The sequence below is a fragment of the Hordeum vulgare genome, chromosome 5H, assembly GCF_904849725.1.
Source record: "Hordeum vulgare subsp. vulgare chromosome 5H, MorexV3_pseudomolecules_assembly, whole genome shotgun sequence".
Taxonomy (NCBI): domain Eukaryota; kingdom Viridiplantae; phylum Streptophyta; class Magnoliopsida; order Poales; family Poaceae; genus Hordeum; species Hordeum vulgare.
The window spans coordinates 63,189,122-63,205,264 of NC_058522.1; the positions used below are offsets into that span (position 1 = coordinate 63,189,122).

The 16,143-nt window shown below is 48.1% G+C and overlaps 1 protein-coding gene across 1 annotated transcript; it reads left to right on the plus strand.

Annotated features, from left to right (window-relative positions):
- Positions 1-3,482: 3,482 nt before the first annotated feature.
- LOC123395648 lies at positions 3,483-6,291 on the plus strand. The gene is made up of 2 exons (XM_045090672.1): positions 3,483-3,787; positions 3,891-6,291. Exon 2 carries the CDS (start codon positions 4,196-4,198, stop codon positions 5,906-5,908), a length of 1,713 nt encoding a protein of 570 aa, XP_044946607.1. The 5' UTR covers positions 3,483-3,787; positions 3,891-4,195; the 3' UTR covers positions 5,909-6,291.
- The last annotated feature ends 9,852 nt before the right edge of the window (positions 6,292-16,143 follow it).

Genomic DNA, 16,143 nt, shown 5'->3' on the forward strand with positions numbered 1-16,143 from the left:
TGTATGTACCAGAAAGAAGGCACTGTTTTATATGCATACTACGTATGCGAGTTCATTCGCCACTCGACCTCTGAGCGGGTCTTCCGTGAAAAACAATTTCAAGTACGTAAATAATATTCACAATTGTGTTTAGTTTTATTCATATATATGCATTGACCCCCTTCTTTAAAATAGATCTGCGAGATGCGGGATCAACTCCTACCATATGATCGCATACGAGCAATTCAAGAGGAATTGGCGGAATTCTTTGTTGACCACGTCATACCTAAAGACGGAGAATGCCATGTGGATTTGTCATTGGATCTTAATTAGATAATGTTTTGGATTAATTGTAAAAGATGTTATATTGTATATATGTAATAGCGTCAGATAGATATACGAAAACTTGTTGTTCGACCAAGCATGGAGAAAGAGAGGACACTTCTCTCTATTAGCTAGCTAACACAATATGAAACCACTAAATTAACGCTCCAAAAAAACCCCAAACCCACCCCCCATTCAAAAAAAAATCCAGCTCCGGCCAGACGCTGACGCGTGGATGCCATGTTGTCCCGGTTGGTGTGACCAACCGGGACTAAAGAACCTCCTACCCGGGCTACCCGCAGAGGCCACGTGGAGACCCTTCGGTCCCGGTTAGTAAGGGAACCGAGAATAAAGGTTATGGGCTTTAGTCCCGACCCTTTAGTCCCGGTTCCAGATCTGGGGCTAATGGGCATCTGGAACCGGGACAAATGGGCCATTTTCTACGAGCATACCATGAATGATCATAGTGATAAATATAAATATCGCAATGTAATCACCATCCAATTGTAATTTGTTTACCACGCCACACCTGTATGCTTAGGAGAAATGTCACTAGTGAACCTATGGACCCGGGGGGTCTATTTTCTTTAACGGGAAACATTTACAAATATATTATTCTTTGTTGTACCGTTAATTTTATTTTATATATCTATCAACTCCTACCATAGAATGCAAGTTAATCTTGTAACTAACAGGACAAGAAGCTTGACAACCTTCTTGACATGTTGGGGACAAGTTTGTATTGTGTTTTGTGTGAAGGTACCCGTGACTTTGTTTGCTGGAAGAACTCATACTGGTTTGATAAACTTTACCACTCTATTGAGGAAAATACTTATTGTTATGTTACTTCACACTTACACTTAGGGATTACCCAATCACTCTTACCTCGACCCGTACCAGCCAGTCGGCCGAGAACCATCTTCCTATACGGTACATAGCCACATGGCCCTTGGAGGGCATAGCCGAGTGGGGTCCAGGAAAGACGGTGCCAACCACAGAGTGCAATGTTACCTTATATCAACCGGCTAGACAGGGATGGGACAAAGCCCACGACGGGGAAACGAGCAGTCGGTTCGGCAGAAAGTCAGGGCAAGCGCCTCTCAAAAGTGTGAGACGTCACACGTGTCGCGAGGCCAACACCTCGAGCCGTCCGAACACGCACGCACAACTGCGCAGGGGAACCAAACTATCAGGTGGGAAAAGAGCCCGAGTAGGCGCCTCTCGAACGTGCAAGGCGACAAACGTGGTGCAAGGCCAGCGTCTGAGCCTCCTGGCAAATAGGCGCATAGACGGACATGTCCAACGTACGAGGCTCGATCGCGCGATGGCAAGGGCTAAAGGACATTGACATGGTGAATCATCCTTACCCGTCGCACACAAATGAGTGCCCGAGATGGCGCATCCAGGCATAACGGAATCCTCCACGAAGAGGTGGCCCCGGTTGCGCCCGTCTTGCACGACTGAACTGGCCACATAGTGGGCCAATGAGCTTGGTTGGGCGACCCAAGCTCACCCCGCGCCGCGACTGGAAACGCCACAGGGAGGTGGCCCCGGCCGCACCGACGGGCCATGTCCCCCTTCAGGAAAACCGCACGGATGCATGGCAGGCGTGCAAAATGAACAACGTGGAGCGCTCTAGCGAGCTAGTTGTGCGAGGCCATCGCAAAATAAACGGTGCGGAGGGCAGTCTTGCCCGACGAGGCCCTCAAGAGTCGGGTACCCTAGCATCCATTATGTACGTGTAATGTATCGCGGCGCTTCTCTGATTGGTGGGCTGAAGAGGTGTACTCACGAAAAGGCTAGAGAAAGAAAATGGCATATGTTGAAGATGAGGGCAATGTTGTCCTTATAATGTTAGGAAACCTAAATGGGGCTGGTTATAGGAGTGTGAATTCTTGGTGTATGGATAGATTGGTGATTTTTATTTCAAATGGTTCAAAAATGATGTTTTCAAATTTTAAAAACCATTTTTTTTAAAACTTATCATATTCGTAAGGGATTTGTAAAATTTTGTTCAAAAATATTTTTGTTTGCAAGTTGTACAAAAAGATAAAATCCCGGCCCAACAACAAAAAATGGCCCATTCTTATTTATGTTTTTTGTTTTTGGTATACGTCTATTATGAAAATATATTGTTTTGAAATTTTTCATGGATGTGTTATGTATGTACAATTTTTTTGAATTTTTTTATGATCTAGAACTATGTTTCTTTAGAAATCCTTCATAGAGCCCGTCCTTTATTTTCCATTTTCCTCTGTTATAGTTGTTGACGGATGTTACCGAGAACTAACATGTGAAATTGTAGAATTAATGCGTTTTCTTTGGTTTATTGGTCGGGTCATATTTTTGGATCAAATTTTAAACATACATTGAGAAATAAGTAATATGCCACAAAAATAATGTCGCTAGATTTATATTCAAAACAAGTTTAGAGTGATACTCCGTTTGTACCTAAATAATTATAATTGGAAAGAACTGGTAGTTTTCCCCAACTACTTTCTCCGTTTCTAAATATAAGTCTTTAAAAAAATTTCATTAGGGAACAATATATAGATGTATATAGACATACTTTAGATTATAGAATCATTCATTTTGCTTCGTATGTAACCCCTTAGTGAAATCTCTCAAATGACTTTAGAAACAGAGGAAACACAATTATATATATACAAAGAGAGAACAAGTTTTATGACATATAACCTACTTCACGGTTTAGAAAACACGCATAAACGATCTCTGAGACCAATTCGGAGAGTGAAAATCTTTAGGCCTCGTTTGGTTAAGGGGGATTGGGGAGGTTTTGAGAGGAAAATCTCCGAAAGGGCCAGAAACCCCACAGATCCTCGGGCGTCCATTTGATAGGAGGGGTTTGCTTAGCCCAATCCTCTCCGTTCCCCTTCAATCCCTTCCTATTCATGTGTTTCAAAATTCTCTTCGGGGAACTAGTGGAAGCAAAGCCCCAGGGATTTGAGAGGATTGGGTAGAACAAAGGGATTCACCCAATCCCCTGAAATCCCTCGCTCTTAAAACCTTCCCAATCCCCGTTAACCAAACGGGGCAAAACTGAGTAGGTGGCTCCTGCCTTTCAAAAAAAAAAAACGGCAGGTGTCAAGCTAATGACAGCTTTAACTAAGTACAAAAGGCGCGGAGCGAGAGTCAAACAAGTTCCTTCCCAATTCCCAACCCACCACACTTCTGTTTTTTTTTTCTTCTGGAAGCAGAGGAGACGCTACCGCCGCCCCGTGCGACGCCTCCACTGCCGCCGCCAGCCACCGGACTCCCCGCTGCCGGCCATCACCTCCAGCAAGGTCATCCGGTCGCTATCCCCCTCCGGGCCTTCCCGCGCCCTCCGTTTCGCTCGGCGAGCGCCGCCTCCTGCCGCATTCCGCCGCCGCCGCCGATGGATCATCCTCGTGGGCCCCAGCGCCAGCGCCGCAGCGGTTGCTCTCCTTCCCGCGGGCTTCGCTCCTCGTGACCATCCTACCAGGTTCGCCCCATCCCTCGCTCGCTTTCCGCGATTTCCGGAAAGAACGAAAACCCTAGCTAGCTTGAACGCACCACTCACCCTGTATGCTTTGGCTTCTGTTCAGTTGAAGGAGGGGCGAAGGAGACGTGGCTGCAGCTGGGAAGCCGCCTGTTTGCTTCGGTTTGTCTGCGTCAGTTCGCTGTGGTTGTGATAAAAAAAAAGTGACATTGGGCTGTGATTGCTGGTGGCAAAGGTTGATTTGTTTAATCAGCTGCTTTGATTTTGTCGAGACGTGGGGTTAGGGTTTAGGGTTCAGCGCGAGTGTGCTTGTGGTCTGCGAGCTTATGCTTGAGTGACATTGACAGTGGATGCCCGGTGCATGTGTTTGAGACGTTCTGCATGTGCTTTTTTTGGTAATCTGTGACTGTGATGGCCAAGGACATGGATAAAATGGAAGGGGAGGGTGCAGGCCGACTAAGCAGAGTTGGGTCCAGATCAGAGGCTTCGTCACCTCCTAGTGCAGCTCCCTTTTCAGCCACAGCCTCTCGTCTGCGCCGTACTCTCCCGAGTCTGCGGGTTGACGTGGACTACTCCAAATACAATCCGAAGAAGATGAAGAAGCTCAGGCTTGTCGCGGAGACAGAGTGGTTCCCGCCCCAGAGACATGATCGTCACCTGACAGGCAGCCGGTTCTGGACAGTTGTGCAGAAGGACGTGTATCTTGCTCTCAAGTCACAGGTCAGCGACACGAAGTGGATCGACTGGCCATCAGTCAACCGGAGTGCTGGCACAGATGTTCGTGGATACTTCGCAGCTACTCCAGGGCTGGACAGGCTGTTAGAGAGGCAGGGCCTCAGCTGGGATGACTCGTACATTCGTCAGTTCTACGCCACACTATGGATTCACCCAGACCGATCGAGGATCAAGTTCATGTTTGGGAACCAACAGCGTGAGTTATCCAGGGATGATTTTGCCGGGTGTCTTGGCCTGTCTTGCGGTGGTGCCCGAGTGCACACATTGGCATACCCCAATGGGAACTGTGATGAAGTTCACTTGCCGACTCTAGAGGACATTCACCACCTTTACGTCAATCATGATGCCGTGATTGAGTTCTGGAAGGACAAAAGTAAGTTGAACCACGAAACTTCTGTTGTAAACACAGTTGTGAGGATGACTATCCGTCCTAGAACTGGAGGCTGCGAGTTATCTACAGTTGAGATTTGGCTTCTGCACTTGTTGAGGTCAGGAAAGCGTGTCGACATAGTAGATTTGATGATTGGAGAGATGCAGGAAACCATTCTGACAAAGAGATGCCGGCTGCCCTATGCCCCGTATCTCATTCGCTTATTTGACAATAAAGGGTGGCTTGAGGATGGCATGAAAAAGGCTTTGGATCAGCACCTCAAGCCATACAAAGCTCCGGGGCCTGATGACAAGAGGAGGCTCAAGAATAGGGCACTTCTGCATGACAAGTTGTACAAGGCTCCAAAGCCTGATGATAAGAGGAGGCTCATGACCAGGTCACTTCCAGCCCACATGGAAGTTGTATGTGATGATGATGGGCATGTAGAGTTGGACCATGCACTTGTCCCGAGCATACAGGAGCAAGCTCTTTGGGACACCACTAATGGGGAAACTGACACAGATCATGGCCAACATATGGCGCTACCCCCAGTTCCTGATGAGTTCAGATTTGGCCAGCAGGGAGCTCACGGTGCAGAGGCAGGAGGGTCAGGTGGTCATATTGCAGAGGCAGGAGGCTTGGCTGGTCATACCTATGACGTTCCTCCCATGCTGCAGAGGCAGATTGATCGCCAGACGGTTATCCTTGAGCAGATGCAGAGACAGATTGATCGCCAGACAGCTATCCTTGAGCAGATGCAGAGACAGAGACAGAGACAGATTGATCCCCAGACGGCTATCCTTGAGCAGATGCAGGGACAGATTGATCGCCAGACGGCTATCCTTGAGCAGATGCAGAGACAGAGACAGATTGATCCCCAGACGGCTATACTTGAGCAGATGCAGGATATCCGGAACCTGGCTGTGGTTTCTATTGGTCAGAGTATTCGCTGCCACGCTCGCCACAGTGATATTCTGGCTATTCTCGCTGAGAGTTTTAGTGCTTCCTGCGGACTCTAGGCGGCTTCCTCTCCCACCGGTTTGACGCAGCAGACTCTACTTCTCAGTGTCTAGTTTTATGGTATGATGAGCTGCTGCCTACTTCTGCTAGATCGGAGTGTACTCAGGTTCTCTCACCTTCAGGCTTAAGCCCAGCAGCCACTCGACAGGACCGAGAGATAAGCTGGCTATTGTCGATTAACTTCGTTGGTGGGTTTCCCTGTGTGCGTTTGATCTGGAAAGGGGAGAGATTTGACTTATATTATCCTTTTGTGCGTGGAGTCGTCTTTTGGGTGGTACTGTAAAGTGTAAGATACATATATGTTCCGTGCCTGCTACTTATTTGGATCCTACGTACTTTGTTTCTAATGCATGAATTTCATAGATCGAGGTTTGAAAGCTGATGTTTATACTTGCCGCCATCTCGTTGTGTGTGATGTGTGGAGTTAAGCTCTTTATAGATAGAAGGCATACTGTTTTTTGATTCCTTGAGATCTCATACCAGTTATTGAAACACTTTTGCTTCAGTGTGATTTTTTGATGTTGTGTTTAGATTGTTGCCAATAACAGAATTTTTACTGTGTATGCATACACACTTGTGGCAACCTAGTAATCTGTTTTCCTGTTGGTTCCTGCAACACCTAGTACTGTTGTGTTTTTACTGTGTTTAGGTTGTTCCTGCATATACAGAATTTTTACTGTGTGTGCATACACACTTCAGTCGCATTGTATGCATACACATTCTTCTCAGTGAGCAAGTGTAGGAAGAAGACTAGTCAGTTGTGAAAAGGGAAGGTGCACCGCCGTTTGCATAAGTTTATTTAGCTGTGTATGTGCGACGATGAGCCCATGGTAGTTGAGTCGGCTTGCCTGATGCTAGGGTCACCTCCCGGTTCCAGCTTCTTGCTGTATTCTTTTCCCATCTCTTCCGCGACCTGCTTTTTCTTGGCCTTTTGCTCAGCTTTGCTGCCTTTGGCAGCTGCTTTCTTCAAACTTGTTTCCTTATCCTGGAGCTTGGATTTCTCCTTCATGCTACATATAGAAAAGGTAATCGTTCTTAGATACCATGTAAAATCAGCTGAAAACAAAGCATACTTCACCATTTATCAAACCATCGGTTAGCAGCCCAATCAAATAGACTGACCAGCTTTTGCCTTTTTCATTCTCCAAAATGTCTGTATATTTTTATTCTTCAAATATGACTAATTTGACAGGACACAAGTATGACAAACATGCATGTAGTTGGCCACAAGGATTTCTGAGTCGCGCGACTAGTCGATAATCACAAAATAATGTCGACTTAACTTAGTGTCGAATCGAGTCGCGAGTCGCGACTAGTCGCAACTGCAGGCTTGACTTTTTCCGAGTCGCTACCCCAGAGCGACTCACATGAGTCGCAACTCGAAAACCATGGTTGGCCATATGAGCCGAGGTAACTGATCAAGTGGTCTTTTACAATGGAAAATGTATGTCACAGTTTGGTAGTACTGCATCTGAATCACATATCAACCAAGCCATAGATAAATCTGCAGGCTCTCTGGATATAATAAAATTAATTAGTACTCCCTCTGTTCACAAATATAAGATGTTTTACTCCATAACATTTTTTCTAAATCAGATGTATACAGACACGTTTTAGTGTATTTGTTCACTCATTTCAATCTATCCATATTGAAATATAAAATGTTCACTCATTTTCTAAATCATATACTCCTTGGCTGTCATTTGCCGCAGCTCCTGGTGATTGTACTGTGTAGTGCCCTTGGAATGGAGCGACAGCTGGTTCTCGATAGCACGGTACAAGCAATTGCCATCTGGCTTTATCTCATGAATGGTCAGCCCCAAGGGCTCAAGCCTCCTTCCAAGCTAAGGTGTCGAGGGTTCCCCTTTTCAGAGCTTCTGGGGGGTTTGTACACAAAGGAAGCAAGCTCTGCAGCATGTTCCGCCTCTAATTCAGCTGAGAGGTGCGATATCTCTTCCTCGACCTGCTTTTTCTTGGCCTTCTGCTCAGCTTTGCTGACTTTGGCAGCTGCTTTCTTCAGACTTGTTTCCTTACCCTGGAGTTTGATTTCTTCTTCCTGTTACATATAAAAAAGGTAATCGTTCTTAGATACCATGTAACATCAGCTGAAAACAAAGCATCCTCCGCCATTTCTAAAACCATCAAGTTACCCGGAAAAATCAGTTAAGGATGAGGGGTGGCTACACAAGCACAATCTATTAAGCTGATATCACTTGTGATGGATAATGTTGTTAGAGAATGAGCAACTAACATTCGCATGGGCCAAAGGCCAATACATATACATGTGTGGTACAAGTGCCAGAAACCCCTTATACAATGGGGATATACAGAAAAGGGGCTATACACATCTAACTTCCCCCTCAAACTCATGGTGGGTCAACAACACTGAGTTTGGAGAGAAAAACCCATGTTGCGAGTATGTGCCTTCGTGAAGAAGTCTGCCAATTGTAGCTCAGAGGGCACATAGTGAAGAGCGGGAGTCTGATCCTGCACAACAACACGCACAAAGTGGGCATCCACGCCGATGTGCTTGGTGAGCTCATGTTTCACCGGGTCACGCGCGATACTGAGAGCACATGTGCTGTTTGACAGTAAAGGAAGTCGATGTAGTAGCAGACACACCAAAATCCTCAAGTAACCATCGTGACCAGATCACCTTAGCCGTCAGCATAGCCGTCGCACAAAACTCAGCCTGGTACTCGAGCGAGAAACTGCACTCTGTTTCTTGGTCCTCCACGCAATAAGAGAGCCGCCAAGAAAGACACAGTAAGTAGATAGCGAGCGGCGATCAGAGGGATCACTAGCCCACGTAGCATCAGAGTAGGCCTGGAGCTCGAGTGAGCTGGAGCGGGGAAAGAAAAGGCGATAAGAGATCGTGCCACGAAGATATCGTAGAACACGAAGGAGGTGACTATAGTGGACAGAGGTGGGGGCTGCAACAAACTGACTGAGAATGTGGACAGGATAGGAGATGTCAGGACGCGTAACAACAAGATAGACAAGACTCCCAATGAGGTGGCCATAGCGAGTGGGATTAGGAGGAGGATCACCATCAGAAGCTCGAAGCTGAACATTGAGCTCCATAGGAGTCACAACAGTGCATGTAAACCTCCTCACACAACTCACCATTTAGAAAAGCGTTTTGGACTTCAAGTTGAGACACAAACCAATGAAGAACAGAAGCCATAGCAAGGAGGATCCGGACAGTGGTCATGTGGGCCACAGGAGCGAATGTCTCATCATAATCGCGTCCCTACTCCTGCTGAAAACCACGAGCCACAAGATGAGCTTTGTAGCGCTTAAGAGAACCATCAGAGCGGGTCTTAATCTTATAGACCCACTTGCAGGTGATGGGACGAACACCGGAAGGAAGGGAAACCAGATCCCAGGTGCCAGAGCGCTCAAGGGCAGCAAGCTCCTCGGCCATCGCAAGCTGCTATTCAGGCTGAGTCATGGCAGCCCGATAGGAAGTGGGCTCAACAACAACAGAGATAACATAACGGTCAGGAGAATAGCGATCAGGTGGGGGCGAGGCCAAGCACGAAGGTTATGAACCGGAGGAGGCGTGAAGGGAGGCGCGTCGGAAGTGGAAGGCGCGTTAGTAGAATCATTTTCAATACGAGGGTGACGAGTGTAGTGGAGAGGAAAAGGAGAGATGGATGATGAGGGTGGGGAGGAGGATGGAGGGGAAGGTGGTGTCGGTGGTGGATGAGGAAGAGTGAGATGTGCCGGAGGAAGGGGGAGACAGGAGGCACATAGGAGGGTGTATCGGAAGAAGAAGAAAAGAAATATCATCCATAGAAAAGCGCGAGGAGGAAGGACGGGGTAAGTAAGAACGAGACTCATAGAAAGTCACATCGCACGAAATGCACAATCGACGACCAACAGGATCCCAACATCGATAGCCCTTGTGATCATCACTGTAGCCAAGAAAAACACACTCGACGGACAGTCAGTTTGGTGCGTACTCGCGGGGCAAGAACATAGCATACACACTCAAATATACGAATAGCTGAGTAGTCAGGAGAACGACCAGTAAGACACTCCATAGGAGTGCCACCCTGCAAGGCAGTCGATGGCTGAATGTTGATGAGATAGGTGGATGCGGAAATGGCCTCAGCCCAAAAGTGGGGTGGAAGGGAAGCGGCTATCATCAGCGCATGAGCCGTCTCAAGTAGATGACAATGCTTGCATTCCGCAGTGCCATTCTGAGCATGGGCACCAGTACATGAGAACTGGACAAGAGTACCCTGTTCCACGAGAAAGGCACACAACATCTGGGAGATTCTCCAGCAGAGTTGGCACGAAAAGTACGAATAGGCGTCGAAAACTGGATGTGAACCATGGCAGCAAATTGTTTGTATATAAGGAGAACCTCGCTACAAGATTTCATAAAGTATAGCCAAGTGTAGCGAGAGAAATCATCAATAAACAGAACATAGTAGCGATGACCACCTTTTGAATAAAAGGGAGCAGGACCCCACACATTAGAATGAACTAAGTCAAAAGGACGCTGTGATACCGACTCACTAGTAGGATAAGGTAATTGAGTCTGTTTGCCAAGTCTACAACCATTACAATGTAAAGAAACATCTCTAGAGATAGACCCTAAGACACCCTGACGCACCAACGACGACAAGCGGGAACCATATAGGTGACCAAGTTGATGATGCCACTGCTGGAGGGTCGCAGAAGAGGAGGCAGCAAGAGCATGAGAACTGGCAAAAGTGGTGGTAGCGGAAGGAACATGAAGCCAGTCAACCTCCCAAAGGCCCTCCGACTCACGGCGCCGAGGGCCAGCACCAACCAGAGCCTTGGTGTGAAGATCCTGAATGGAGCAAGAGTCGGAATCAAGAATTACACGACAACCGGAACCAATAAGTTGGGCAGCGGAGAAGAGGTTCATGGTAAGACGGGGAATACGAAAAACACTAGGAACAGAAAAAAAGGAGTAGAAAGGGTGCCACGAGTAGCAACAGGAAGGGGTGTGCCATCGGCAGTGAAAACATTAACAGGAGAATCAAGAGGTTGAAGAGAAGACAACGCGGAAGAATCAGAAGACATATGAAAAGAAGCTCCAGAATCCAGAACCCACGAAGATGTACCTGAATGTGTAGGTGCCGATGGTGATGAAGGGGTGGGAGCAGTCAGTCACAGCGGCAGCGGAACCCGTTGATGAAGAGCCAAAGGAAGCCAGGAGGCGCTTGAGCCGTATAATGTCCTGGTCAGTGAGTGACGGAGTCCAGGAAGATGCAGGAGTCCCACCGGAAGAAGAGCGCCTCTGGTCTCGCTGTTTCTGGCGACAATCAGACTCTGGGTGACTTGGCTTGAAGCAGCAGACACATAAGGTATCACGGTGCGACCGACCCTTTTCAGCATAAGGAGGGCGACCCATCCCCACTGTGTGTGTGTGGGCAGGAGCGGTGGTGCAGGGAGACGAGCAGATGACAAAGGAGCTCAGGCAGCCAACACAGAAAGAACCGCCAGCAACCTAGCAGAACGAAGGCGGGTCTCCTCAGCACGAAGCTCAACAAGTACCTCCAAGATAGGAACACGGCCACGAGCAAGCAAGTGAGCACGCCTAGGCTCAAAATCGGAACGAAGGCGAGGTAAGAACTCATGGACACGTTGAAACTCCAAGTCGGACTGCATAGTTTGGCAACAACGGCAAGTTCCACAAACAACCGTCCGAAGAGAGTGAGGCTGGCGCCAGATGGCGCAACTCTGTGTATAGAACTCATCAACAGAAGAGTCACCTTGCTGAAGAGTGTGCTCCTAACGCACCACAGATAAGTAGAGAGCATCATCAGAGGGCTGATAGCGCTGACAGAGATAAGACCACATCGCTGCAACGGTGTCAAGACCCATGAACTCCGAAGCAAACTGAGGGAGGACACTCGCAGTGAGAACAACAGTAGCCCGAGCATCATCGTTACACCATTGAGTGTAAGCACACAGATCATCTTGGTACACAGAAAGAGCATCTGAATAAGACGATACTTGTTGGTCATAAGCATCAACCGCAACATCATCGAGAGCCTTTTTTTGACAGAGTCAACTCGATTTGGATCAGGCTCAAGTGGACCAGACAACGCAACGGTCGGGTGAGGCGGCAGTCGGCAGAAGCATGCGAAGGCAACGACTACCACACGAGGGCACCGGCGGCCGGGCTAGCAGGTGGCAGCCGGACGACTGGACGAGTAGTCGAGGTAGGCGGTGTCCGCGGCTAGCGGACGAGGAAGAAAGTGCTGGCCGGACTGGCAGGCGGCACCGGCGACAGTGAATCTGGGCGAGGATAGGCGTAGTGCCGCCGGTGGCGGCGGATCCGGGTGAGGCTGGGCGCAGTGCAGCCGGCGGCGGCGGATCCGGGCGAGGCCGGGCGTAGTGCAGCCGATGACGGCGGATCCGGGCGGGACCGGGCGAAGTGCAACAGGCGGTGGCGTATCCGGGTGGGGCCGGGCTTAGTGCAGCCAACGTCGACGGATCCGGGCAGGGCCGGGCGAAGTGTGGTTGACAGCAGCGGATCCGGGCTGGGCCGGGCGAAGGGTGTCCGGCAACGAGATGGAGCTAGCAGCGATGGTGGGGGTGGAGCATGCACGGAGTTGAGTCGTGCGGGAGAGAGAACCTGGTATCTGATACCATGTTAGAGAATGAGCAACTCACATTTAGAGGGGCCAAAGGCCAATACATATACTTGTGTGGTATAAGTGCAAGAAACCCTTTATACAAAGGGGATATACAGAAAAGGGGCTATACACATGTAGGAACGGGGGGAGACAGGAGTACGGGAGGGAGAGAGGAGTACCTCCAGCACAAGTGTTTTGTGTGTGGCGGCTGTCTCAGGAACGTGAGATGGCTGGGAGCCTCCTTTAGGTTAGTCCCACTACATGGGCCTGGGCCCTAAGAGATAACTTGTATGGGCTGGGCCATACCGGTTCAACACTCCCCCTCAAGATGGGTGGTAGATATCTATCATTCCCATCTTGTCACATGCCAAGTTGCAATCCTTTGTTCCCAGACCCTTTGTCAAACAATCTGCAAACTGCTGCCCAGAACTGACATGAGTAAGGTTGATGACCCTGGCATCAAGCTTCTCCTTAATGAAGAACCGATCAATTTCCACATGCTTTGTCCTATCATGTTGAACTGGGTTATTAGCGATGGCTATAGCTGACTGATTGTCACACCACACCTTCAAGGGCCCCTTCCTCAGAAGTTTCAACTCGCTCAGTAGGTACTTCACCCAGAGCATCTCACACAACCCTTGAGATAATGCTCTATACTCAGCTTCTGCTGTTGATCTAGACACAACTGGCTGTTTTTCTTGCTTCTCCATGATACCAAATTTCCTCCCACAAACACGCAGTAACCAGAAGTTGATCTTCTATCATCTTGACAACTGGCCCAGTCAGAGTCACTATAGCCATCCACCTCAAGATGTCCACTCTTCCGAAACCACAACCCTTTACCCGGAGTCCCCTTCAAGTAACTCAGGATTCTGTGCACAATATCAAGATGCCCACTCCTTGGTTCATGCATGTATCTTCTCACCACCCCCGTAGCATACGTAATGTCAGGCCTGGTATGACACAAGTACAACAACCTTCCAACCAGTTTCTGATACTCTTCCTTATTCACTAGCTCTCCTGATTGTGTTGTCACTTGGTGATTTTGTTCTATCGGAGTAGGGGCAGTACGACATCCCATCATGCCCACGTCACTCAAGAGATCCAAGGTGTATTTTCGTTGGCACAAAGAGATTCCCTTCTCTGTCCGAGCCACTTCAATGCCAAGAAAGTATTTTAGGTTACCCAAATCCTTTACCTCAAACTCCTTGCTCAAACAACCCTTCAATCTCTCTATTTCATCCTCATCATCTCCAGTGATGATAATGTCATCCACATAAACAGCAAGAATGGTGATCTTCCGATCAGAGTGCTTGTAGAACATCGTGTGGTCACCGTTACACTGACTATACCCCATACCACGGACAACACGTCTGAACCTATCAAACCAGGCCCTTGGTGATTGCTTCAGTCCATACAAGGATTTCTTCAGCCTGCATACCTTCCCCGTAGTCTCTGAAGTACCAAAACCTGGTGGTATTTCCATGTACACTTCTTCTTGCAACTCACCATGCAAGAAGGCATTCTTGACATCTAATTGATGCAACTTCCACCCAAAGTTTGCAGCACAGGAGACCAATATCCTTACTGTGTTCATCTTTGCCACGGGAGAAAACGTCTCATCATAGTCAATTCCATAAGTTTGACTATATCCTCTGGCGACCAATCTGGCCTTATACCGTTCCACCTTACCTTCAGGATTATGCTTCACTGTATAGATCCACTTACAACTCACTGCTTTCTTTTCTGCCGGCAATGTGGTTAGCACCCATGTCTTGTTTTTCCTTAGTGCTTCCAACTCTTCTATCATTGCTTCACGCCACCTCGGATCTTGCTTTGCAGCCTTCCAATCCTTTGGAATTGACACAGTTTGAAGGGAGGCAACGAACGCCTTATATGTGGGTGTCAAAGCCTTATAAGACACAAAATTGCCAATATCAAGATCATCACAAGCATCATCCTTCGGTAGAGCCTTCCTTGCTACTTCACCCTTTCTTGCCGCTTCACGTGTAGCCTTTCGCAATGCAATGGGAAGCTCCACTGTGTCAGATGAGCTCGTCTCACTATCTTGCTGCTCCCCCTGCACTCTTGCCTCATTGCCTTGTTGCTCCCCCTGCACTCTTGCCTCACTGCCTTGCTGCTCCCCTTGCACGTGTGGTTGCCGTCGAGATTACACTAGGGTGTTCGTCTGCCATCGATCCCGAATAGGAACCCGAAGAGCACCAATCTTAAGTGTATCGACGGTTGGCTCGACAGGAACCTGCACATCATCATTAGTGAGAGTACTAACCGGAATTGTTCCCACTATTGGTTGGACCTGAACTTGCACATCATTAGAAGTGTTATTGCCCACAGAATCACCCTGAGTATGAGACACATCCTTCTCCCCCTCTTGACCATCGTGCACATGATGTAGGTGGTCAAGCTCTGCAAATAGCAGACTGAGATCAGTCGGCGTACCATAGAATGGCTCGGACTCCCTGAAGGTAACATCCATACTCACGAACCTGCGTTTTTCAGAGGGAGACCAACATTTATACCCCTGCTGACTAGAAGAGTATCCCAGGAAGACACACTTCACTGCCCGAGGATCAAGCGTTCCAACAGATGGTCGGTGATCACGAACAAAGCAAGTACTGCCAAACAACTTTGGGGAAACAACAAACTTATTATCTCCAATGAGCAACTCAGACGGAGATTTCATACCTAATATCCTGGAAGGTGTCCGGTTGATCAGGTACGTGCCTGTCATAACTGCTTCATCCCATAAGAACTTAGGCACATTCATGGTAAACATTAATGACCGAGCAACCTCAAGAATATGACGATTCTTCCTTTCGGCCACTCCATTCTGAGGTGGGGTGTCCGGACATGAAGTTTGATGAAGAATCCCTTGGTTAGCCATGAAATCCCCAAAAATATTGTTCACATACTCTGTACCATTGTCAGTCCTGAGCACGTTGGCCTGCACCTGAAACTGTTTCTTTACAAGAGCATGGAAGTTCTGAAAACAGCTAAACACCTCATCCTTGTGACGCATCAAGTAAATCCAAGTCATACGAGAATAGCAGTCAATAAAGGTAACAAAATACTTCTTTCCATTCATTGACACTACTGGGCTAGTCCATACATCCGAATGAATGAGCATAAAAGGAGATATGCTCCTAAGCCCCTTACTCACATATGAGGCTCGTGTGTGTTTTGCATATTCACAAGCATCACATGTCAACTTGCCCTTGCCTATTCCACACATAACATCCGGAAAGATTCTACTCATCTTATTAAAAGATACATGACCCATTCTACAATGATGGATCATCGCCTGCTTCTCCTTGTCCTCCATGGTCGCAGCGCACACCAAGTCTGGTTGCACCTCCTGGTCCATGTACCAGAGCCCCCTACGCCTGGTGCCAGTCCCAACCGTCTGGCTCGTCTGTCGCTCCTGAATCAAGCAACCGAACTTGTCAAGGATCACACGACAGTCTATTTGATCAATGAGAGCACTGAAAGAGACCAAATTGACAGTCTATTTGATCAATGAGAGCACTGAAAGAGACCAAATTGACAGGAAAAGCTGGCACATGCAAAACTGACGATAATGAGATGGC